This window comes from Trachemys scripta, chromosome 5 (assembly GCF_013100865.1).
Source record: "Trachemys scripta elegans isolate TJP31775 chromosome 5, CAS_Tse_1.0, whole genome shotgun sequence".
Taxonomy (NCBI): domain Eukaryota; kingdom Metazoa; phylum Chordata; order Testudines; family Emydidae; genus Trachemys; species Trachemys scripta.
The window spans coordinates 16,427,568-16,451,603 of record NC_048302.1 but is presented as its reverse complement, the minus strand read 5'-3'; the positions used below and the strand labels follow the sequence as shown (position 1 = coordinate 16,451,603).

At 42.7% G+C, this 24,036-nt stretch overlaps 1 protein-coding gene across 1 annotated transcript; it reads right to left on the bottom strand.

The window, feature by feature from the left end:
- Positions 1 to 6,927: 6,927 nt before the first annotated feature.
- COPS4 (COP9 signalosome subunit 4) lies at positions 6,928 to 21,515 on the bottom strand. The gene is made up of 10 exons (XM_034772105.1): positions 21,395 to 21,515; positions 17,678 to 17,757; positions 15,924 to 16,075; positions 14,451 to 14,554; positions 13,866 to 14,019; positions 12,047 to 12,197; positions 11,151 to 11,321; positions 8,490 to 8,605; positions 7,953 to 8,037; positions 6,928 to 7,426 (listed from the first exon to the last, which is right to left on the bottom strand). The coding sequence occupies exons 1-10, from the start codon at positions 21,466 to 21,468 to the stop codon at positions 7,293 to 7,295; spliced, it is 1,221 nt and encodes a 406-aa protein (XP_034627996.1). The 5' UTR covers positions 21,469 to 21,515; the 3' UTR covers positions 6,928 to 7,292.
- Positions 21,516 to 24,036: the final 2,521 nt, after the last annotated feature.

The window sequence follows — 24,036 nt, the reverse complement described above, 5'->3', positions numbered from 1 at the left end:
TTTAAGTTCATGGGTGCCTTTGATGGCTATATTTTCAATATGTACTAATGTACACTGTTTGAAAATGTCTGAAAACTGTTTGTTGGTGCCAGAGTACTTCCTGATTTTAGTCAGACCACCACTGAACTCAAAGGAAGTTTGTCTGAGTAAAGGACAGACATCTCAGAATTTTGTTAGCTGCAGCAGGAAAATTAGGGCTAATCTGCGAACAGCAGGAAGAGCGAGAATTCCATTTCTGCAATAACCTCCATAGTATTTGTGTTGCGATGGTCTTGGATCACACAGGGAATGGATGATCAGAGTAGGCCAGGACTCACCTGGTCATGACCAGGGAACCGTTAGGTGTTGCTGGAAGATATGTTGGCCGCTAGTTAGTGGCACCCTTTCCTTTGAATTAGGAATGAACTATGCCCCCAATGTGATGTTAGGGAGAGATGGGCTTTTTGGATGAAAATTTTACACCCATTCATAATTTGCACAGAAAAAACTGGGCCAAATTAATTCGTGGTCTATCTCTGTAGACAACAATTTGGCCTAATGTGTCCACCAAAATTATCCAGTTATCCAGTGGATAGCATTGCTTCCAATGAAGTGAGAAACATGGCATTTCACAAAGAGATGTGGGGAACATTCCTCTAATTACATCACCACAATGACATTAGATGCCCTGACTATTTGTGACACTGCTAGTCCCTAACAGACTTTTTCAAACCGTTCCTTTTATTGTTTTCCTTTCAGCAATTAAACTTCTGAACTCATCTTGTGAAACTAAACATGAACACTCAGCCTGTCGTCTTTGTACAGCCCCAATTTTCTGTGGCTACTGCACAAAGTAATGCCTGGCAGACCGATTTGATGGACTGCTGCAGTGACTGTGGAGTCTGTAAGTGGATAGTCAAATATTGTATTTTTGTTTTGGTTTGAACTGTCTTGATGTTTAGATTGATATTATATCTCCAGTCTTTTAGTGGGAATGATTTTAAATTGGGAGAAATCCATTTGTCTGTTCTTATATTTATTTAAAGAAGTGGCTTGTAGTTGTATTTCCCATAGGCGCACTGAGAGCCAGTCACAAGATGGCTACATCACCCACTCACACACAAAGCAAGGTGTTGCTAAGTGTAGAAGACTGGAATGTCATTGCCTTGGTAACGTTGTTCAGATTGCTCAGTGCTTGTCCTGGGAGCTCCAGTGTTATCAATACTAGCAGTGCAGCCTGCTAATTCAGCAGGCCTCGATGTTACTCATAAAGAAAGACCACAGGCTTGGTTTGGTGACAAAGACACTCGGCCACGTTTATTGCCTTCATGGCACAATACTAGCATCCCATACGAGCTACAGATATACTAACACGAGTGCCCAGTGGTAAGGAGCGGCTCAGTCAGCAGTGGGAATTTCTGCCATTCCCGTGGCCACACAAAAGGTTAAGGCGGGGGTCAGCAACCTTTCAGAGGTGGTGTGCCGACTCTTCATTTATTCACTCTAATTTAAGGTTTCCCGTGCCAGTCATACATTTGAACGTTTTTAGAAGGTCTCTTTCTATAAGTCTCTAATATAAAACTAAACTATTGTTGTATGTAAAGTAAATAAGGTTTTTAAAATGTTTAAGAAGCTTCATTTAAAATTAAATTAAAATGCAGAGTCCCCCCGGACCCGTGGCCGGGACCCAGGCAGTGTGAGTGCCACTGAAAATCAGCTCGCGTTCTGCCTTAGGCACACGTGCCATACGTTGCCTACCCCTGGGTTAAGGCAAGGTACCCTGCCATTTATAGACTGGGATAAACAACTTATATACCACCTTGCGTGTTTCATGACCTCTTTGTTACTTCCCTTTGTTCCTGATATCTTGGGCAAAACATCCCTATTAATTATCTTGTACTAGATTGGGATGTATCGGCAGTAGCTGGAATATATTTATGTAAATATCTAGTGCCTAGTGCACTCGCAACAACTTTGCCAAGTTCATGTACCGGACAATGAACTGGTAAGCATCTGCCCTAATACATGGCCTGACTTTGGTTCACAGCCTCTGATTCAGGCCTCAGATCTTGCACCAGGCCCCCTCTCTACTACAGCAAGGCCCCCTAAGGCTAAGTTCATGCGGATCTGCTGAAGGTCACAGACCAAAAAAGGAGTGTGTTTACAACAGGATAACTAACATGGGTTAGCTATCTTGCTGTAAAATCCGAGTGGAGGCAAAGTGCTCGTGTAGCTTTTAGCAATGTAGCTACACAAGTACAACTCTATCTCCCCCACCTGTGGTTCACCTCGCTTAGTTACATCATGGTAAAAACTACAATGCCTCGCCTCTGCTGAGACAACTAAAACATGTGTTATCCTACTGTAAAAACACACTATTTTTGGCAGTGAAGAAATGGCCTGAAGTCATTATGGGGGGCGAGCTGCCATTGAGGTTACACCCTCATATGACATCACTATTGGTTCAAAAGTCTTTCAAAGATCTTGTCCTCCTTTGCACTAGCTCTGGCCCATTGGCAGATCCCTAACTTTCTCCTTCCGATTTTCTAGGCATTTTTACATCTCTCCTAAAAGTGGTGGTGAAAGTTAACTGTCTGCGTGAATGAAGGGGAGAACACTGAGTGAGCCTCATTTGTTTGTCTTTATCCAGGCCTATGTGGAGTATTCTGTTTCTATTGTCTTGGATGTCAAGTAGCAAGTGACATGAATGAATGCTGCTTGTGTGGCTCAAGCGTTGCCATGAGGACTCTCTACCGGACAAGATACGGAATCCCTGTTAGTTACTATCTAATATTTTGTTTTGCTCATGCTCAAAGAACAGCCCTTAAAGCAACATGTCATTGATCTAAGCAGATCAGTTGGCTACATTTTCATTAGCCAGCTTCCACCCAGTGTGATTCCTCCCCATCTGAACATGGCTGCTAGGAGTCTCCCCTTATGATTTGAGGGCAATGTGATCTAGAAGTTAGCAGAGGATTGGGCAGCTGGAGACTTAGGTTCTACTTGCAACTGCCACCGACTCACCGTGTAACCTTGCACAAGTCCCTTAGCTGCTCTTTCCTTTGTTCTCCCCATCTGTAAAATAGATCATTCCTTGGCACTGTTGTAAAGGGCTCTGAGATAATTTCATGAAAAGTATAAGTGCAATTATCCATTATTAATTGATGTCCCTTTAAAGTGGAGTTTTGCTACATATCTGAGATAGAGAGAACCCTCTCTGATGAGGCATTGGTTGTTTAAATATCTATTTACATGAAATGTATATTGGATAATTTCTAATGCAGACATTGTACATAATACTAACCTGATAAGTAGTTTGGGCTAAATGGCGGTTGATTAGCTAAATCTTGACTCTTACTCCCTCAGCATGAATCTCTGAGCCAAATGTTCTCCCGATTAGCTGAAAAGGTGTTGCAGAATATAGACAGAATTCTAAAAATGTGGTTCAGTCAACAAGGTGGTTGTGTATGTGTTTTTTCAAGCTACAATATTGTAGTTTCTGGAGTTAACTCCTTGTGTACCATCGTACAAATAACAGAAAAGCCTAAGAAATGAAAAAATAAGATTAGATAATGTATGAAAATTAAATGAATTAGATCACACTGAATTGGGATGTGTTACGAACACAAGAGAGGAATAATATGAAGTGACTGAGGAAGGTTAGAAATATGGCCATGGAATTCAATAAAGCAATAACAACACAAAGCTAAGGAGGTTTGGGAGATCTATGAAGAAATATTATAGGCTAATTTAAAAAAACCCCAAACTTCAGCTTCTATGTAGGCACCTAAAAGGAATTGTCCAGATTTTCTAAAGGGCTCAACAGTAGCTTCAAAACCTGGCTGCTTCACTTAGGAGCCTAAATATAGGAGCTAAGATCTTTTAAAAGGTTGGAGCTATGTCACAGCAGGAAGGCAAAAGTTTCTCTATCTAGAAGGTATTTTTTCCCTGCTGGATCTTCAATAGCTGAAGGATGCAGGTGAATTGGAAGGAAATTCGAGAAGAGCAGTGAAACCAATTTGGAGCATGGATGCATTGACCGTTATGGAAAATTCAGAGCTAAATGTGTATACTTTTTGACAGTTAATAATAGTGGGGGCTATAACTGCAAATATCTGAAAGGTATAGAGCAGTGTGTTAAGGAGTGGTGGGAGGACTAGCGAAAGGATGAAGTTAAGAAAAGGAATAGTTTGGCTGAATATCAGAATACATCCTAGCCCTAAATGCAAATCAACTGGACACTAGACACCCAGTTTACCAGTTGAAAAATCCCACCACTGGAAACATTTTAAAATGGAAACTGGACAGAACCCCAGAGGTTACGCTATAAGGAACAATCCTGCACAGGAAGGGAGGTGGGGTGACTAGATCTAGCAGAGCTTCCAGTCTATTCTCAGTCTGCTAAAGCCTGGTTGTTACTGGGTAAACCCCACTTATTAGATAATTCTGCTTCCTAAATTTTGTAAATACCTTCTTTGGTGCCTAAACCAGCCCTCTTAAGAAGTAACTTGCTACCAGCACCAGTCTCTCTGCCTCCTACAGGAGGCAACTGGGCACACTTGATTTTTTTTGGCTCGCTGCAGTAAAAAGCAGGGCTATGGATAACCAAGTAGGGTTTGGTATCTTTTAGTTTCTATGAATTTAGGTCAAATAGTACTTTAGAATAGGATGTTTAAAATGTATTTTCCCCATAGTGGCCCTGTCATCCCACTCAAAGGCAGCACAGAAAGCCCATATGCTAGTCTGACTTTAAGTCCAATGTGATAAAGTCAACAAAAAGTTAGATGTACTTCTTAAAGTTACAGCCTTTAATATTTTTTCTGTTTCAACAGGGATCCATCTGCTCTGATTTCTGTACTACCCTCTGGTGTGGTATATGCTCTCTTTGTCAACTAAAGAGAGATATTAACATAAGGAAGGAAAAGGGGATATTCTAGTAAGGTTTGTCACTTGTTTAATACGTATTTGTAAGTGTTTGATAAACCCAGAGGCTTCTCTGATGCAATGTTTCAATTAGTTCTAGGACAAGTGGTAGTGGTGATGGAAAAGTTAGTGTAGAAGCAAAATGATATGCAATCAATGAACAGATTTCTATCCAATATAGAGAGGAGTCCTGCTCTACCTGTCCTTGCTGTATGTAACTGAAGTCTGGCCATCTATAATATGGCTTTACTTAAGCAGCAGATAAGCCTTTTACTTGACTCTGTGTTAAGAGGAGCCAGTAATAAGTGAAGTGCAAGTTACCAAGCCAATTTAAAAGGAAATATATAATCATTTACTATGGGCAAAGTGCCTGGCTGGGAATGCAAGACCACAGGCAGCAAGGACCATCTATTGGGGGGGGGGGAGAGCCCTATTAGTGCACCACAGTGGCAGGCATTCCACACTAGGTGGCACTTGCAATTCTGCAGTGGAATTTCACACAGGAATGCAAAACAAACAGCATGTCAAACACAAATAGGAATAGGTGGGTGTGTGCTCCGAGGGACCAACATGGCTCAACAGTTGAGTGGACTGTGGCAGGAAGCTAGTCTCCCTTCCAAGAATTAGGCAGCTAGACCTGCTCTAGCAGTGCCCTGGCATTGCAATAGGTGGGGTGAGTAACCATTCCTTCATCTCCACCATGTAGTCTCACACCTGTAAAAGGGATTTGTTTGCTAGGACTTTACTCACTTGTTCAGGATTAGGCTTTTGATGTAGTTTTGTGGGATATTACCATGTAGCAGTACTTTACGTGATTGTGATTCTTGTGTTTGCACAAAGTTAAATAGTGTCAATTATAGAGAGTGTAGTTCGTGGGTGGCATTTTCAAAAGCACTCAGTGCTGAGCTAAATCTTTTTTCCATTAATACTCAGTCAAATCCTGTCCTCATACCTCTCCAGCCTCCTTGATTTGAGGCGGATTCATTAAAATACACAGCTATGCACAGTATATAAGCAATAATGAGTCTTATATTGCTTGATTGCTTAAGTAAATTTCAAGGTAGTGTATTAACAAAACTAATGAATCACAGACCCCAAGGTCAGAAGGACCATCATGATAATCCAGTCTGACCTCCTGCAATATGCAGGCCACAGAATCTCACCCACCCACTCCTGCATCAGACCTGTGTCTGAGCCATTGAAGTCCTCAAATCATGGTTTAAAGACTTCAAGGTGCAGAGAATCTTCCAGCAAGTGACCCATGTCCCAATCTGCCCTGGAGGAAAATTCCTTCCTGACCCCAAATATGGCCATCAGCTAAACCCTGAGCATGTGGGCAAGACTCACCAGTCAGACACCCAGGACAGAATTCTCTGTAGTAACTCAGATCCCACCCCATCACAAGCCATTGGGCAATTTTACTGCTAGTAGTCGATATTATTAATCTCAGCCATGAATGTAACTCTTTTCTCCCCTATTTTAGATGTTCCTGTACTCTTTGGTTTGGAGGCCTAGAATCTCCCTAAGCAAGTCTTCTCTTCTCCTGCTGTACTTACTGTTCAAGAAAGTGCTGTATGCATTTTAATTTGATTGTTGCAAAGCACGACTTATCTGAAATAAATCAATAAAAGTAAAGCAACATCAAATTTGTCTTTGTCTCACTTATTGTGCATGTATGTGTGTTGAGAAGCAGTAATGAAAGTTAAGTTTTATTGTATGTACTAAGCTGTCTTGGAGTGAGTATTCTCCTGTTATTAATAACTAATGCTAGTTTGTCCATGGTATGCTCATTTCACTGGTTCTGCTGCCATCCTGCCAGAACATAAGAGAGAATAAACTCTGATTGTTAACTTATTTTCCTGCTCCCTGAATTGTAAGAGGGTATTTATTTTCCTGGATGTAGTAGATATCTAAATTGCAAATCCAATATAGAAAACTTGGAAGGTTAGAATTATATTGCATTTTCATACTCAAACTGCTAGTGAGTGAAATACAAGTGATTATTAAAACAAAGGCATCATAGGATAGGATGAATCTAATTGGCTCATTCCTCCCTTTATTGGAATAACCACAACTCACAGGAACATGGCACTTACATTTTCACAACAGCCAATGGAAAGTGACGAGTCCACAATTTAGTAAACAGGATGTGCAGCACAAATCTATCTTAAGATTTTACTTCTTCCTGTACTTTTAAACCACAACTTTCAAAACAGCAAAGCATATTTCTCATGCAGTGATACCATATTGAGTATTCTGACAAAACTTCAGGAGTTTTATAAAAGACTGTATAGTACTATAATTTTCAGGTGGTCGTTTCATAGTCCTAGTAGATTTCATCTGTCCAGCACAGCAGGAGATTAATTCTAGTCAAAAGACTAAGTATAGGTTTATTGAGCCATCTGAGCTTCCATTGCTTGTGCTGTCCATTCTGGTACTGTCTGACTAATCTTCTCCAGAAGGTTGTTAACTTGGAAACATAGTGACTGAATCTGTTTGTCCCATGTTGGCAGAGCTTCACGTGCTGGGGGGAAAAAGAAAAATAATAATTTGCAAAAGCAGACTGATTCTTTGCAATTCTGCTGTATTTCAACTAAAAGCATTTTTATTGTTTTTTCACTTAATTATATGACAAAGTATTGTCTATTTACCAGGTCTACCGTATAGTTATTTCTAAATTTAAAAGATTAAATGATTGGTGGCTGTACTTTACATAATTAGGTATTGCACCACAAAGTGAAAGTGGAGAACTTCCTACTCATCATGTATTTTCAAGACTAAGAGGATGAAATTATTTTGCAGTCTGATATAGCTTTTGTATAGAGTCAAACATTAGAAAAAAGAGTAAAATATATCTTTGTAAGTAACAAGCAGACAAGCTGAACTGCTACTTACAATACAGATTCTGCCATCTGCTGGCAGTAGCAAGTCCGAATACACTTGCTTGTACAGTAGTAGATCCTCATTTAAAAAACATAACTTGCTAGTGTTGTAGAGAACAGCTCAACCAATGTATTTTGAATTGCACCAAGAAGGAAAAAAAACCTTACTTTCAAAATGAACTATTCCATCAATTTGATCGATAAATCCATTCATCCGACCCTCAGTTATCATCTGAGAAGCTATCTTTTCTGCCTGCAAAATAGGAATTAGAGAGACAGATCTGAGAATATTAATTTTGTTTCCAACATATTTGACGCTGCAAAAGAATGCCCAACCTGTACACATCATCCCCGCTAACTTATTAAGACTATGCATTACTGCCGCCCAACCTCTGGCCCAAAGAGAACCAGATGGACTCCCTTTGGCACCAGTCAATGCTACTGCTTAATCCACTTCTTGTTGATGAGCGAAGTTAAGTACTCTCCCTCTCTCCCCATCCCTCAAAATGAGTTAAATGTTTTGCATTCTGAACATGTTGGTTATGTGATTGAAAGACTAGAGGCAGGGCAGAGTACTTAAGCACTGAAACCTGAAAAGCTGAACTGTTTAAAATTATAACCAAGAATACTTGTTAATATCACTGTTTGCCAATGGAATTTGTGTCTTGTATTCAAAAATTATCACACAGGAAACAAACAAGATACCTTGGCTGCAGGGATCTCTAATAGTGCTCCAAGTTCTTCAAAAGTAATATTGTTGTATAGTTTGCTTGCAGATAACAAGTTGTGTTCAATAACAGCTCTGTCTAAGATACTGGACCCTTAGAGATGGAATAAAATGACACTTCATTGTTAAGAGTTTTCAATGGACTTTCTTGCACTATAAGTAAGAGAAATACTTTGGTAAAAAATGTATATGTACAGAGTATTTAACCATATCTGGTTTCCTTCCAGAACTATTACTCCATACAAAAGTAAATGAGCAGTAAGACCCTAACAATTTACATAACTGTTCAAAGTAAGCAACTTAGGCTAGGTCTACACTACCCACCTGAATCGGCGGGTAGAAATCGACCTCTCGGATCGATTTATCGCATCCCAATGGGACGCGACAATCGATCCCCGAATCGGCGCTCTTACTCCACCAGCGGAGGTGGGAGTAAGCGCCGTCGACAGAAAGCCGCAGAAGTCGATTTTGCCGCCGTCCTCACAGCGGGGTAAGTCGGCTGCGATACGTCGAATTCAGCTACGCTATTCACGTTGCTGAATTTGCGTATCTTAAATCGACTCCCCCCTGTAGTGTAGATGTACCCTTAGAAGAACAGCTTTAGTCTCTCTAGCTCAGGTCTAGGACATCCAAGTGGAGGTAGTCTTGTGGTTAAGGTACTGGACTAGGACTCTGGAGCGCTGAATTAGTTTTCTGACTCTGATACAGGTTTCACGTATGATCTTAAAGTGAGTTAATCTGTGTCTCAGTTCTCACCATCTGAGAAACGGGGATACTGCTGTTCTCCTTTCTTCTGCCTTTTGTCTCAATATTTTAACTCTTTAGGGTAGAGACTGCCTTTTACTGTTTGTGCAGTACCTAGCACCTGATCTTGCTCTACTACAGTACAAATAGGTGATAGAATCAGCTATGATCCAGAGAGGGAGAGACACTGCAACAGTTAAATGAACATATTAATTAACAAGGATTTTTTTTCAATTTTGGACCAGACAGCATAAGTATAGAATGTAGCCAAATAGGAGTTTGGCATTCAAAAGATGCAAACAGCTTATCTGGTAAGAGGAATGTTTTCTAACTTTTTTCAGTTTGATTTTTTTCAAAGTATTTCTTCCTTGCTGTAGGGCAAGAGGTGTCCATAAAGGTAAGGCTTGCTTAGCACATGAAGTATTTCATACTCTTCATGGACTTCGCACTTAACCACTCTAAGCTAGAGAGTACACTAATTTGAATTTAAAGCTCCACTGATATCATTTAGTAAATTCTAGCCTGAACTGTGTTACCAAAAGCTGCGCTGCACTGATCAGAGAATGGATTTGGGAGGTAGGAAGCTGATGGTTTTTAGATCCATGTTATCTGGCAGCAGCTAGGAAAACAAACTGAGATCTATCAAACTTACAAAACAAGAGATTTGTATAAATCTGTAGAAAATAGATCATACTGTAAAAAACTGATGGGCACCATTTTACAAATATACTGAAAAACTGGAAAAGCTGAGAGGAGAAGGTCTAAGAAAATGAAACAAGATTAGAAAAATGAGTTATTTTCATTAGAAGAGATTAAAGTATAAATTTACTGAGGTGTATAATCTAATGATGTATGTAGAAGCTGGATTCTAGATAGATTCAGTTCCTATCTCTGTTTTAACCTGTTGATCTCTTAAAAGAGCTAAGATTGAGCACTAAAATACATTAAGGAGGGTAGAGTTCTAAAGACAGCAACATTTCTATGCATATACGAGGCCAGGGGTCCGTAACCTACAGCACGCGTGCCAAACACGGCACGCGAGCCGATTCTGAGTGGCACGCTGCCTGCCCGGTGAGAGGAGGAGGAGGGGCTGGAAAGCGCCACGCTGGGGGAAGAAGCGGGGGAGGAGGGAAGCTTGGCTGCCACAGGACCAAGCTTCTGCCTCCGCAGGGGAGAGCGGGGTGGTCCCGGCCCTCTGCCCCACTCAGCCCCCCCACCCACCGGTCTTGCGGCAGCCAAGCTTCCCCCCTCCCCCGCTTCTTCCCTCGGTATGGTGTGTTCCAGCCCCTCCTCCTCCTCCCCCTCCCTGCCGGCCACAGCCCTTGCGAGGGGAAGGGGGAGTGGAGCAGAGCCGAGCGGCAGCGTGCTCGCTGCTCTGTAGAGCAGGCAGAGAGAGGTAGGGACGGGCCTTGGGGAAGGGGGTGGAACAGGGCATATCCCTCCCAGCCCCCTGCCCTGAGCCGCTCAGGGCAGGGGGCTGGGAGCACCCCCACGAGCCGAGCACGCCAGCCTTCTGCCCTGCACCCCCCACACCCAACACACACCCAGCCTTCTGCCCTGACCTTGAGTCGCCCCTAACGCCCAGCCTTCTGCCCTGCACCTCCACACACACCCCAGCCTTCTGCACTGCACCTCCACCTCTGCCCTGAACCCCCTCTCCCCAGCCTTCTGCCCTGCCCCCCCACCCCCCCCCCCCCCCCGACTTATAGAGAGAGACCTTCTAAAAAACATTAACATGTATTACTGGCATGCGAAACCTTAAATTAAAGTGAATAAATGAAGACTCTGCACACCACTTCTGAAAGGTTGCCTACCCCTGTACTAGGCAAATCTATACTGGATAAGTTGTGTGGATATTGAAATACAGTATTACTGTGCTTTAACCAAGTCTGTACCATCAGCTGTAGTTGCCTTCTGGTGTGGCATGAGCATGGCAGCAAACTCTTGCAGCTGATTCCCTCGGATAATCCTGTCCAGATACATTTTCTCCAAGATCCCGTAGGCTGCAAGCTGCTGACACCTTTCATCCTTGAAAAGAGTGGCTAACATGCGAGAGCGCTGCTGTCCTAGGAGAAATAACAAGAATCCCACAAAATGATCTCCTTAATAAATTCTGTAAATATCACTTTACTAAAACAGTGCCCATGAGGGAACAATGCTTTAAAGCTGTCATGTTAACTCCTATACCATATTCCAAGGGTAGGAGTGTATCATATAGAAAATATCTATAATAGAAAACTATCAAGGCCTCTAATATGCCCATCCTCATAGTGTCTAGACACCTGGTATTTCATTGCAAATAAAGGATGGGTAGGTCTTCTCATGGCGAATACATGCCTAGTTTAAATAAAGGCCTTAAGAAATGAGCCAATGGTTCCTTTTTCTAAAAAAATCCTTCCTGCATTTCTCCCTTAGTTTGTCTCCAGGTATACTATATGATCAGTGACTGAAAAAATTTCCTTAGATAATAATACCTACTGCAACCTTTTCCAAAGTGTTTTTTTAAACTCCCTAAACTTTTCCCACTTACTCACTCTTTTGTGCATCCTGGTGAGATGACTGTAACATAGGCATGCAGAGAGAAAGATACTCCAAACTCCTAGTTATTGGCCTGCTATCAAACTCTCAATTTTTTACCCGTTTTCATATTTCTAGATTCCTCGCTATTACATTTTACAAGGATGAGAGCTACACGAAAGGTTATGCTGAGATCAACTAAAGATTAACAATCCTTTTTTATATGGAATATAAAAGGCCAGAAATACACAGAAATCTGTGACATTCATTTTACCTGCTGATGCTAGGATAGTACAATGCAAAGCATGCTTCAATGCCTCTAGTCTCTCACTTTCATGGACTATGCTCTTGTAAGAGAGCTCATTGTACCTTTGGGCAGCTTCAATGAACTTCCTTCTGTAATCAAGAACACGAGCGTAGCACACCTAAAGAGAGAATGTTTCAGTAAGAAAAAAGCTAAACAGGAAAGTGACCGTACAGTGGAGACACATTAGCTGCTGTATTACAAAGTGAGAGCGTGGCTCCATAAGCATCACTTAAGTCTGCTGAGAAGAATACCATCATCTCGGGAAAGTTCTGCAAGAGCTCAAAATAACTATTCTTCTGCAGTTAGAGACTTGATATTCTGGCAATCTGTCCTCCAAAGACTGTTGTGAGATCTCTACAGAAACTGCAGAATCTTAATCTGAATGTGAAATTCATGAGTTATTACTGAGCATAATTATTTACATACATTTTCATCTCATAGGATTCCACAGTGCTTTAGCAATTTAAACAAATATGGAATTATATATACTAATACCTGCCTCACAGTAGAGGTGCACCTAATTCTAAAACAAAATTTCAGTTGTTACAGGGCAATGCAATATCACAACAGTATAGACAGGAAGTGAAGATTAATATAGATCCAATAAAAGATGCAGCAGCGATTTAGACAGATCCAAGTAATTATCCAGCTTGTAATTTGGCCCGAACAGCAGAGTAACAACACTAGCTCTTAAGTATCATGTACCTTTAATGGGCCACAAGTGGTCAGGACGCTGGTTTTATATTTCATCCAAAAAATAGAGAGTATCAGCAGCGAATACGTAAATACAGTCAGTTCATTAATTTAAACTGTCAGAAAGTGTAAGATCAAGCATTAGGTTTTGCAAAACCTATTAAATATTTTTATATAAAAATTTCTTTGTGGGCTGGGATAAGTTTACAAAGAAAGAAACATTTCCCTTCAGTGTTTGGATCTCAAACATTGCAGCATTGTGCTAGTGCCTAACTATTAAAAATGAAACTGAATATAAACCAGTAGTACATAAAATGTAGTACAAATGTTTCATAACCCATGTCTCCTTTTTACTACTAACAATGACACTTTGCACTATATATTCAAAGAGCTGCACAGAAACTAATTTTTCCTTGGTGTCTCTTCTTCAGAGTTTAGCATTTCTTTGCTTTTTCAGTCTTCCCTCTCCTCCAATTTCTCTTATAATGCTTATACTCACTCTGTAATTTCATAGCTGACTGTGTAGTTCAAGCCTAGTATATTAAAAAAATTTTACTTGTAATGCTCTAGAACTACATGCTTTACTGCACCTATTTGGTAGTCAGTCTGACCCTAATGCTTTTACCCCATAACAGAGTAATATTTAGGAGACTAACATTTGCTAGAGGACAAATTGCTCTAGGAGTATATGATTTCTTAAAATAATTCATTTTATTCCTTGTTGTTTGGTGTCAGTGATTATGGTGAATTTATTTTTTCCTGATGCTTATTCAAGTGAGTTATTCAGTGTCCTTTCTCTTATCTTGATTATTCAGATGTAAGCTAGAAATAACATTTTCAAAATTGCTTATGTAGCCTAGAAATCTAAAGTGACTTAGACACTTAGGAGCTTAGGCTCACATTGACTTTCAATGAGACAAGTCCATTTTGAAAAATCTTCTTATCAATCTATCGTAAATCTATTTCTCAAAAGCTTATGTAAAGCTACCAAAAAAAACCAAAAACAAAAACAAAAACACCCCACACGCCCTACTATAATTCAATGTGGTATTCTTTTCCTCGTAGAAGGAAAAACTAAAATAAGTTACACCACCTTATAATGGATCTGTAGCTGTTCATTGGTTGATTCATTCTGAAGCAGCGAAGCTCGGTTAATATAAGCCTCCGCCTGAACTGGGTCATCATCTTCCAGGTACAGTCTGGCAATTTTCAGGTAAGTCTCCAATTTATAATCCACGTTGTATTGTCTGTGAAGGAGCAGAAAAATATAGAATATAGAAATCCAGTTGTGTGAGCATTTCAATCTTGCAATCACAAGAGGACATTAATCTGGGAAAAGCCTATAGCAACTCCTTATGTGTACATGGAGGGAAAAAGGGATGAACAGGGAAAAGGGGTAGAGAGTGTTTTGAAGTGAAGCTTTATTCATTAATCACATTCGCTAGAAGGATGCTAATGACTAGGTATTCCATATATGTTAGTGCTTTGAGAGCCAAGGAGTATTTTGATACTGCAGAGATGATTTTGAATTTACCTACACAATTGTCACCATGCCACACTACTGAAGATCCAGGGAAATAAGCAGAGAAAAACCAGACACACTTAACTCTAGGGAAGCATTTAAAAACCACAGAAGGATACTCAGCAGGACAAAATTGTGTCTAACCACAGTATTTACTTTTGTCCTGTTTCCAAGGGAATCCCCACCAACACTTGTGCTGCATTTCTCCAGTCTTCTTCTTTCTCGTAAATTGATGCAAGATGCTGCCTTATAGAAGCAACCTGGAAAAAACAAAAGCATACTATAAAACTGATCCATATTGCATTAACAATCATACCATCTGCTTCTTCTCATTTATCAATAGTACTTTTCCAGCTACCTGACACGTGATACAGTAGCTTCATAACCACACTCCTTTCATCTAAAAATCTTTATCAAACATAGGCCAAAGTTTTAAAAAATGACTAATGGTTTTGAGTGCTTCAATTTTGGCATTCCCAAGTTGAGACACTAAAAAGGGACCTGATTTTTGGAAAGGGCTCAGCACCCACTCTCTGAATAATCAGACCCTTTTACATGTGCATGACCTTGCATTTTGCACTATTACATTTCATATCAGTTATGCTCTCCAAAATTGAGGCACCCAAAATCACTAGCCGTTTCTGAAGGTCTGGGCCTAAAAAATTAACCTTCACATCACCCCCATGAGGTAGGAATGCACTCATATAACTTCGTTCCCAATCTTGAGATTTACAATGTGGGATCAAGGCTTCACAGAGGAATTGTGACAATTAATTGATCCATTTGCTTGGTGTGATAGGCTTAATCCATGTACAACCATTGTAACATGGGTAGGCACATTTAGATAAGCATTGAGATGAAAGCTGATTAAAATAATAAAAAGGAAACAGATGGAAATGTAAAGCAAGGTACGTGATTGCCTGTTTTTTCCAATATTAGATTTTATAATATTTAAATAAAAACTTCTTTTCCCCCCCACACACAAATACTACCAACTAATGCTGCAGGGTATCTAGACAGAAAGAAATGAGCAGGCTTGACAACATACAGTGAACTAAACTCTTTAGCTGACTGATGAGCTGGTATTTCAAGGAAACATTTTCCCTGAAACAAATTTTGAGTTCTTAACTTATTTAGAGAACACTTTTTAATAAAACTATATATATATATATATATTTTTTTAAACAAATACGGTCTCTTCACATACCCTGCCCAGTGTGTTACTGTTATAAAATGCAGCACAATGAGTTCCAGGTTGCATCTCAGTGGTTTCTCTAATAGCCAGATGATTATCTTGCTCTAGGAAGCCATTTTTAGTAGTGCAGGAACTAAATACTTAACATCCTGATTAAAGGACAAATACGGAATTCTTTGTACACCCAAATCCTCATCGAATTCAACAGGAGTTTTGGGTACACAAGAATGTAAAATTGGACCATGAGTATGAGTGTCCATTTTTTAATTGAAAAATACAATATTTAGGATTAAAAACTGTTTTGAACTTGAAGACAAATATGCTCATCATTAACTTTTACTGACTTTAAGACCAGAAGGGATCATTATGATAATTTAATCTGACCCCCTGCATGTTGCAGGACACAGAATCTCACCCACTCAATTCTCTCTTACCTGTTCTTCGAATGAAATGACTCTAGGCTGTATCTTTTCCAAGGTAAAGTGATAGATTTCTTTGGCCGTGCTATCAGGAAGATTTGGGAGATGCGTACAGAAATCTGTCAGCAATTGACGTGAGATCACTAGACTGACGTTCTCATTTACCACTAGTTCAAAGACACAATAGAAGGAAATAAGAGAAGAAATATAGGTCAATGCTTTCGATATCACCAATCCATAGTTAATCAGCAGCTTTAATGGTAATTTTGAATATTCCTGGTTTTTAAGTCGTTAACAACAATTTTAAGAAAACTAGATTCTACTCTCTAAGAAACCTACGCTGTCTGTTTGCTACATAGCTCACAACAGTTCTCAGGTAAGACAAAGGCTAACGTATTAGGTCTTCCTATGGTTTAGAAAGAACTTTCATTCTAAACTGCTATTTTCAGGTGTGTATGTTATAACTAAGGCTGCGAGTTGGTCACGGAAGTCACAGATTCAGTGACCTCCGTGATTTATGCAGTGGCCAGTACACCTGGCTCAGGGGCAGTTCAGGTAGCCCCTGCGCCAGTCCCACCGTCTGCTGCTGGGGCAGGCTCAGGCCACTGCCACCGCCCCCCTCCCCCCAGCAGCAGAGTTTGGGTGTGGGAGGGGGCAGGGGGTTGGAGCACCAGACAGGCTGAGGTGGGCTCGGGGCAGCGCTTACCTCGGGGGGGTGGGGCTTGGGGGGTGCCTCCTGGAAGCAGCGATATCCCCCTCACTCAGCTCCTAGGCTACATAGCTTTGCCTAGCAGCTGAGTGAGGGGGATGTCGCCGCTTCCAGGAAGCCCCCCCAGGTAAGCGCTGCCCAAAGCTCGCCTCACCCCGTCCGGTTCCCCAACCCCCTACCCCCTCCCACACCCAAAACTCTGCTGCTGCCAGGGGGCGGGGAGGTGCGGAGCCACGTAGGGAGCGTACCAGCCTCACCAAGACAGACCCCCGCCCCAAGCAGCAGAGGGGGTCCTGGGCTGTGTGCTGCTGCCCGCGTCCCCTCCCCCACCCAACACCTGGGCCACCTCTTCCAGCACCCCTGGGGCCCCCAGGCAGTCTCCTCTCCCCCCCAAGTTTTAGTCACGGGTATTTTTAGTAAAAGCCATGGACAGGTCACGGGCTGTGAATTTTTGTTACTACCCCTGACCTGTCTGAGACTTTTACTAAAAATACACGTGACTAAAACGTAGCCTTAGTTATAACATCTTGGACAAATTAAGACTTCATGCTAAGTTTTATCATGCCTGTTCTCAGTCTGGACAATTGATGAGGGGAAATGTTAGTAAAATTATTTGACAGTTCTAAGATATCCAAATATGAGGAAATAAAGGTCTTGAGCATTTTTTCCCTGATACTTTTTACATGTTACCTCAAAAGCTTAAATATTTTTTTAACTAATAATCACTTTAATCCTCTGCAAAGACCAGATATTTTAGGTTTTTAATGTAGTGTCCATGAGTGTATTCAAGAGCTATACCACTGACAGGTTTGGGGGAGGAAAAAATATCTAGTTTACAAAACAAGGTTACAGTCATTTTAAAGTCGGTTTTCTATTAACGTTAACATATTGATGATTGGTGCTCCAAGCAGACCTCAGGTGCAAGACTGAATATGCAAAGAGCATCAAACATTCACATAGCCTAAGCTATATTTATCTGAATGTGTAATCCAACATGCATCAAGTCTTCAGTCGTCAATGCATAAACAAAACAAGTACTATTCCAGACAGACACACTTACTTGCTTCTACAAAAGCTTTCAAGGCTTCTAGTTGTTCCACCCCTGATAGCTGAATTGCTTTTTCCAGTATCTGACGATATCTGTCCATAGATTTAAACCCCAAAAGATCACAATTAATATCATTTCATTTGTTCAGTCTATTTTGATGCTTACCCTGTAGTTTAGATTGTTTCTCTTATACTCTCTATTAAAGTTTCTATATTTCTTTAGGTTGGGGTTTTCAAGAGAGCCTAAAGGCTAGGTGCCTAAAGCCCAGTGAAATTCAGTGGGACTTCAGTGCCTGGTTCCTTTGAAAACCCCAGCCCAAGTCCTCCAAGATTTGTATTTACATACTGTGAACTATAACGTATGTCGTTGTGTGCAGGTTAGAGCACCTCTCCTTAAGTCTGATAGACAGGCATAATGCCTTAGTATTGTCATAGGGATGGGGTACCAGAAGAGTACACAAAATGAGATTACATATGTTATAAGACTATCATGCTCTGGGGGCAGAGGATCAAAAATGCTGGATTCAGGGAGGACAAGAGATACTGGCGGGAGGAGGAAGCATGTGTCATTACAGAATGGAGATTGAAATGACACTACCACAGACCAGGAGAGAAAATGTTATTTGTTTCAAACATGTATTACCTCAAAATATTGTAGGTTTTAACAACAAACAATAACTACTGCAGCTTTGATCTCATGGCTTAAGTGGTCATTATACCCATAAGTGGAACTATAGCCTTAGTGGTACAGTAATATTTAAAGGGATACCATCACTTTAAAGTTCCTTTTCCATCTGAATTTTTTTAAGCCTACTATTGTTAAGAGCAACTCCTAAGATTGAGGCAATGTCGTCTAGTAGATAGATCTCCTGCTTCTTGGTCCAGTGCCCTGTGTTCTGTTACCTTACCTATCCTCTAATATTGGGTGAGTCACTTCCATCTTTCTGTGCCTGTTTCTCCTCCTCCTGTTTGTTTTGTCTATTTATATTGTAAGCTCTTTGGGATAGGGCCAGTATCTTACAATGGATTTGTGCAGCGTTCTAGCACAGTGGTTTCAACCTTTTTTACATTTGTGGACTCCTACAAAGTTTGAATGAAGGCACAGACTCCTTTGGAAATCTTAGACAGTCTGCAGACACCCGCAGGGGTCCACGAAGCACAGGATGAAAACCATTGTGGTAGCACAATGGGTCTCCAATTCTGGTTTGGACTGGTGGGCTCTACAGTGATACCAAAAACTCAAACCCATATAATAATAAAGATTTTATTTAATCTGTAATTTAAAGAGATCAGAAAAACCTACATTTTTCAGTTTTGTGCATTTGATAGCAATCCATGCATAGTCAGATTTACTGTTCTGTTGATGATCAGTTAATTATGTTTCCTCTCTCACGCACTGCTTCAGAGGGAACGCTTCTCTACATGCTTCCCGGGCTCTGCAAGTGAGGTCTAGGTTGGACATTAGGAAAAAGTTCCTAACTGTCAGGGTGGTTAAACACTGGAACAAATTGCCTAGGGAGGTTGTGGAATCTCCGTCTCTGGAGATATTTAAGAGTAGGTTAGATAAATGTCTATCAGGGATGGTCTAGACAGTATTTGGTCCTGCCATGCGGGCAGGGGACTGGACTCGATGACCTCTCGAGGTCCCTTCCAGTCCTATAATCTATGAATCTATGAATCTATAAGTGGATATTTAGCAGCAACAATGCTGAAGCTTGAAATGTAAGAGGTATCTGGAAGGCGTGTGTAGAATATTTGTGGGTGGTGTTTTGCAGCTTTCCCAAGAGACCCTGCTGCACAGAAGCAGCGGTGCAGAAAATACATGATTTTTTTAAAAAGGAATTTAAAGAAGAGTCTGGACATTATTTAAAGGATGATATATTATTTAAAGGATATTCTTAAATCAAGATTGGATGCCTTTTTGATACATATGCTCTAGTTCAACAGAAAGCGTCATACAGAAATTACTTAGTGAAATTTGATGGCCCATGTTATTCAGGTCAGATTAGATCATCATATGGTTTCTTCTATCTTTAAGAATGGCCGTACTGGGTCAGACCAAAGGTCCATCCAGCCCAGTATCCTGTCTGCCGACAGTGGCTAATGCCAGATGCCCCAGAGGGAGTGAACCTAACAGGTAATGATCAAGTGATCTCTCTCCTGTGGTCTTCTTCTGACAAACAGAGGCTAGGGACACCACTCCTTACCCATCCTGGCTAATAGCCATTAATGGACCTAACCTCCATTAATTTATCCAGTTCTCTTTTAAATGCTGTTATAGTCCTAGCCTTCACAACCTTCTGAGGCAAGGAGTTCCACAAGTTGACTGTGTGCTGTGTGAAGAAGACTTTAAAGTCTAAGACGATCAGAAAGCTATTTTTTAAACACTGAATTTTCTGAAATTAGCTAATTTGACAATGTAGATCAACACAAACCCATACAGTTTATATACAGTTGCAAAGAACAGATCTTATGGGAAATAAATTATGGGAGAGATCTATTTAAACTTATGTGATTTGACATGTCAGCAACAAAAAGATAAGCTGTACTGTGTTTTAGCACTAGTATATTTTTGAATAGTCTCACTATCAGAGTTTTCGTTTTGCACTGTCACTCAAGTAACAGCAGTTTAAAATCACATATTTTTACTAAATAAAGTTTCTGCACAGTCAAATCAAGTGTTTTCCAAGTCAAATTCAAGAATCAATGACAAATCTGGAATTTAGTTGCCTGAAACACCAAACTAGTCTGCCTTTCTGTGCCTGAAATTTTAATATGAGCCCAAAGCTGTAACACTAATAAGATCTTTAACACAGAGCCGAGGTCTTGTCTGCACTGACCCTGGAAGTCTTAGCAGCACCTTTTTTGTCCATTTTACAAAGGGAGTTAAAAGTAGTCCCAGGTTCTCACCTGCCCCTTAATCCTTCTTACAAATTTTTGTGGTTTAATATTCACGTTTCCATATCTTTAGAACCAGCTGAACAACATGCAAACTGACTGACTGAGCAGGGCAAACGGTTTAACTGACTGTGCACAAATTGCAGCCAAAAATGCACAAGATAGACCAGGGGCTCCTCCAGTCTGTCAGTTACTGGGATTGCAGGTAAAGGCCAAAACAAGACACTCATTCTTGTCCTTCGGCACCTGTTAAGCCACCTTCCCCTCCCACCTCAGCTGTCAGTGCTGCCCCCTCTACTCTGTGTCCCTCTCCTGATCCTCTTTCCCCATCCCCTCTCGCTCTGTCCCTCTCCCCACAGCCCCTCCGCCCCCCCTTTCCCCATCCCCTCTACCCTCCGCCCCTCCTGATCCCCTTTCCCCATCTCCTCTACCCTCCGCCCCTCCTGATCCCCTTTCCCCATCCCCTCTACCCTCCGCCCCTCCTGATCCCCTTTCCCCATCTCCCCTACCCTCCGCCCCTCCTGATCCCCTTTCCCCATCCCCTCTACCCTCCGCCCCTCCTGATCCCCTTTCCCCATCTCCTCTACCCTCCGCCCTTCCTGATCCCCTTTCCCCATCTCCTCTACCCTCCGCCCCTCCTGATCCCCTTTCCCCATCTCCTCTACCCTCCGCCCCTCCTGATCCCCTTTCCCCACCTCCTCTCCCATCTCCCCACAGCCACCCGCCCCAGTCCCGATTTCCTCTCCCCACAGCCCCACTCCCTCTCCTGCCCCGCTCAGCCCCGCCCCGCGGCGATTTGGCCCGAGCCCCGGGCCGTCCGGCCGTCACTCACTTCCCCGCCAGGTCCTTGTGGGAGCCGCTGGAATTCATGAGCTGGGCCAGCTCCTGCCTCACCGCGGCCGCCATCTTCCTTCGCCCCGACAGACAAGGAGGGGGCGCGGTCCTCCAGCTACCGGCGAGAGGGTACCCGCCTCGTGCCTTTGTATCATAGAGGAGCAACGGCTAGACTGGCCCCTGTCCCTGCGAGCAGGGTCACATGACCCCTTCCCCTCTCCCGAACGCTGCCTGCTGCCAGCCAGGTGCAGCCTCTCTGGGATGCGGGACGCCAACCGCGGGGCCTGGCGCTGGGGCGGGAGTGGGTTCGCACACTGAGCCGGGGGGACTACACGAGAGGAGGCAGCAGAGCCTCTACCTGGGAGGGGACCCTCAGCCCCCTTCTCCCTCCGGGTGCACGACTACTGGTTCTGAGCTGTTTCTTCCCCCGGCCCCACCCCACTGGGCGAGGGGGCCAGTCCAAGAGTTGCACCCCCTGGTTCAGACGCTGGGCCTGGAAAAGCAGGGTCTTCTGTCTAATGCACTCATATGGACCAGAGCGGGGAAGGGGAGAGGAGGGAGTTGTCTCCTTCCCATGGGGTCGCGCTGTCAGAAAAGGAAGGATGTAGGGCCAAGGCCTGATTAGTGGAACGTGTAGAGCTCTGTTTTGCTGCTCAGCTCTATTTTAGTGGTGTTAATAGCATGTCTATCATACAAATGTTATCAGAAGATTTCAGACATTGCAGTATTTATTTTCCTTTTCTAATTTTTTTGTATAGAGTTTGATAGTTGAAAAGCAGATTAATAATCATACTTTCCCTATTTTTAGGGTTACCAGATAGCATTTGTGAAAAAACAGGGCCAGGGGTTGGAGGGTAACAGGCGCCTATATAAGAAAAAGTCCCCAAAAATGGGACTGTCCCTTTAAAAACGGGACATCTGGTCACCCTACCTATGTTACCAATGTATAATTGAGGTCCAATTATGTGTACCTCAGAAGAGCTGAGCACCCACTTCTCCACTTATTTTATTAGAAGTAAAGTGCTGGGTACTCCATTTACTTAAATGGGTGACAACACACATGCTAGGGGCTGCCCGTAGGCAGGATTGGGCTTCAGCTGGGATCATTAAAATAGACAAGGAAGTTTATTTTTATTCATGCACTAACACTAGGGATGCAAACACTGTAGAGAAGTGTTTTAATGGAAACAAAAACAATAGATCGATTGGGTTAAATCATTTCAGTTAGGATTTCACTACCTTTTAAATTTGTACAGTTAAACACTTAAAACTTAGGAAATGGGCAAGAGAAAGTATTGCTCCTGGTTCCAGTCTTCTGAATTAACTCTCCAGTTTTCTCACTCTTGTGCTTTATTGTGGAAATTTCTAGGGTGTGGAGGTGGAAAGCCATTAGTCTCAAAGCTGTGAAACAAGGTAAATTGTGCTATAGCATATTTAGCAAATCACAATGCAAACGACAGAGAAATAAACAGGGGAGGTGAGAAAAATGCAACCACTGTGTTATAAGTTATTGAATGTTTCGAGGAGAGAGGAAAATTCCCTTGTTTGCTCACACCCTATGGAGAGTACCTATGATACAGAAGCTGGACAGAATAAGTACATTTCCCTTGCAAGAGGGTGTAGGTCCATGAAAAACTGGCATAGCAACTCAGTACCTTACACTTGCATAACACCTTTTAACCAAGGAGGATCACCTTACAAAGTGCTTACAAAGCTGTTACCCCATTTCATAGATGCAGAACTACCGTATTTTTTTTACAATGACTTGACTTAAACAACCAGGAGTCTGGTGGCACCTTAAAGACTAACAGATTTATTTGGGCATAAGCTTGTGTGGGTAAAAAAACCACTTCTTCAGATCCTTGTTGTTTTTGTGGATACAGACTAACACGGCTATCCCCTGATACTTGACTTAAACAGGTTTTTTCCTAGCTATGGTATCAGCGATGACAGCAGTCTAGCAGGCTGGATGGGGTGCGGTTCAGCAGTGCCCAGCAGCGTGCTAGGAGCGGAGGTCACCGGAGGGATTGCACTACAATGCATCACTACGGCCAGGGCTCTCCCCGCTGTTCTCCAACCCAGTGCGACGCTGGCTGCACAAGTAGCGGCGCCATCCACACGCACAGCCAAGCTCCTCCCTCAGTCTCCCAGCCCGGCCCTGCTCTGCCCCTTGCTCCCCTCCCACGCAGCGCGGTCGCCAGCCCTGCGTTGGGGTGCAGCGGGACGTGATGTGGTCACGCATCCGGAAGCGCCTTGTGCCGCGGCAGGAAGGAAGCGCCGGGCATATGGGGGAGGAGGAGGAGGAGGAGGAGGAGTTGCGCTCGCGCGCTCGCTTGGTGACGCGAAGTCGGTTGCCAGGGTGTCGCTGCGCATTATTATGGGATGTGGCGGTGGAATGGCGCTGGGCGCGTGATTTTGAACAAACACGGAACCTGTCCCTGGTGCTGCCGCTGCTGAGAGCGGAGCGCGAGCCCAGGGGGGAGGAGGGGGCAGCCGCGGCGCGAGCCCGGGGGAGGGGGGAGCGCGAGCCCGGTGAGTGTGAGCGCGGGGGGGCCCTGCGGGGTGGGGGGGAAGGGAGGGAGCACCAGCCGGAGGGGGAGGAGGTGCCAGGGGGAGCCCAGCGTGTCGCCCTTCGTAGCG

What these genes read in the sequence shown, in the direction of transcription:
- COPS4 (XM_034772105.1), bottom strand. Translation starts at nt 21,468, where the DNA reads ATGGCGGCCGCGGTGAGGCAGGAGCTGGCCCAGCTCATGAATTCCAGC. An exon ending in CCCTTGGAAACAGGACAAAA is followed by an intron (nt 14,020 to 14,450) that starts GTAAATACTGTG and finishes GCTCCTTCACAG; the next exon opens with ACAATACAACGTGGATTATA. An exon ending in TACTATCCTAGCATCAGCAG is followed by an intron (nt 11,322 to 12,046) that starts GTAAAATGAATG and finishes TATTTCTCCTAG; the next exon opens with GACAGCAGCGCTCTCGCATG.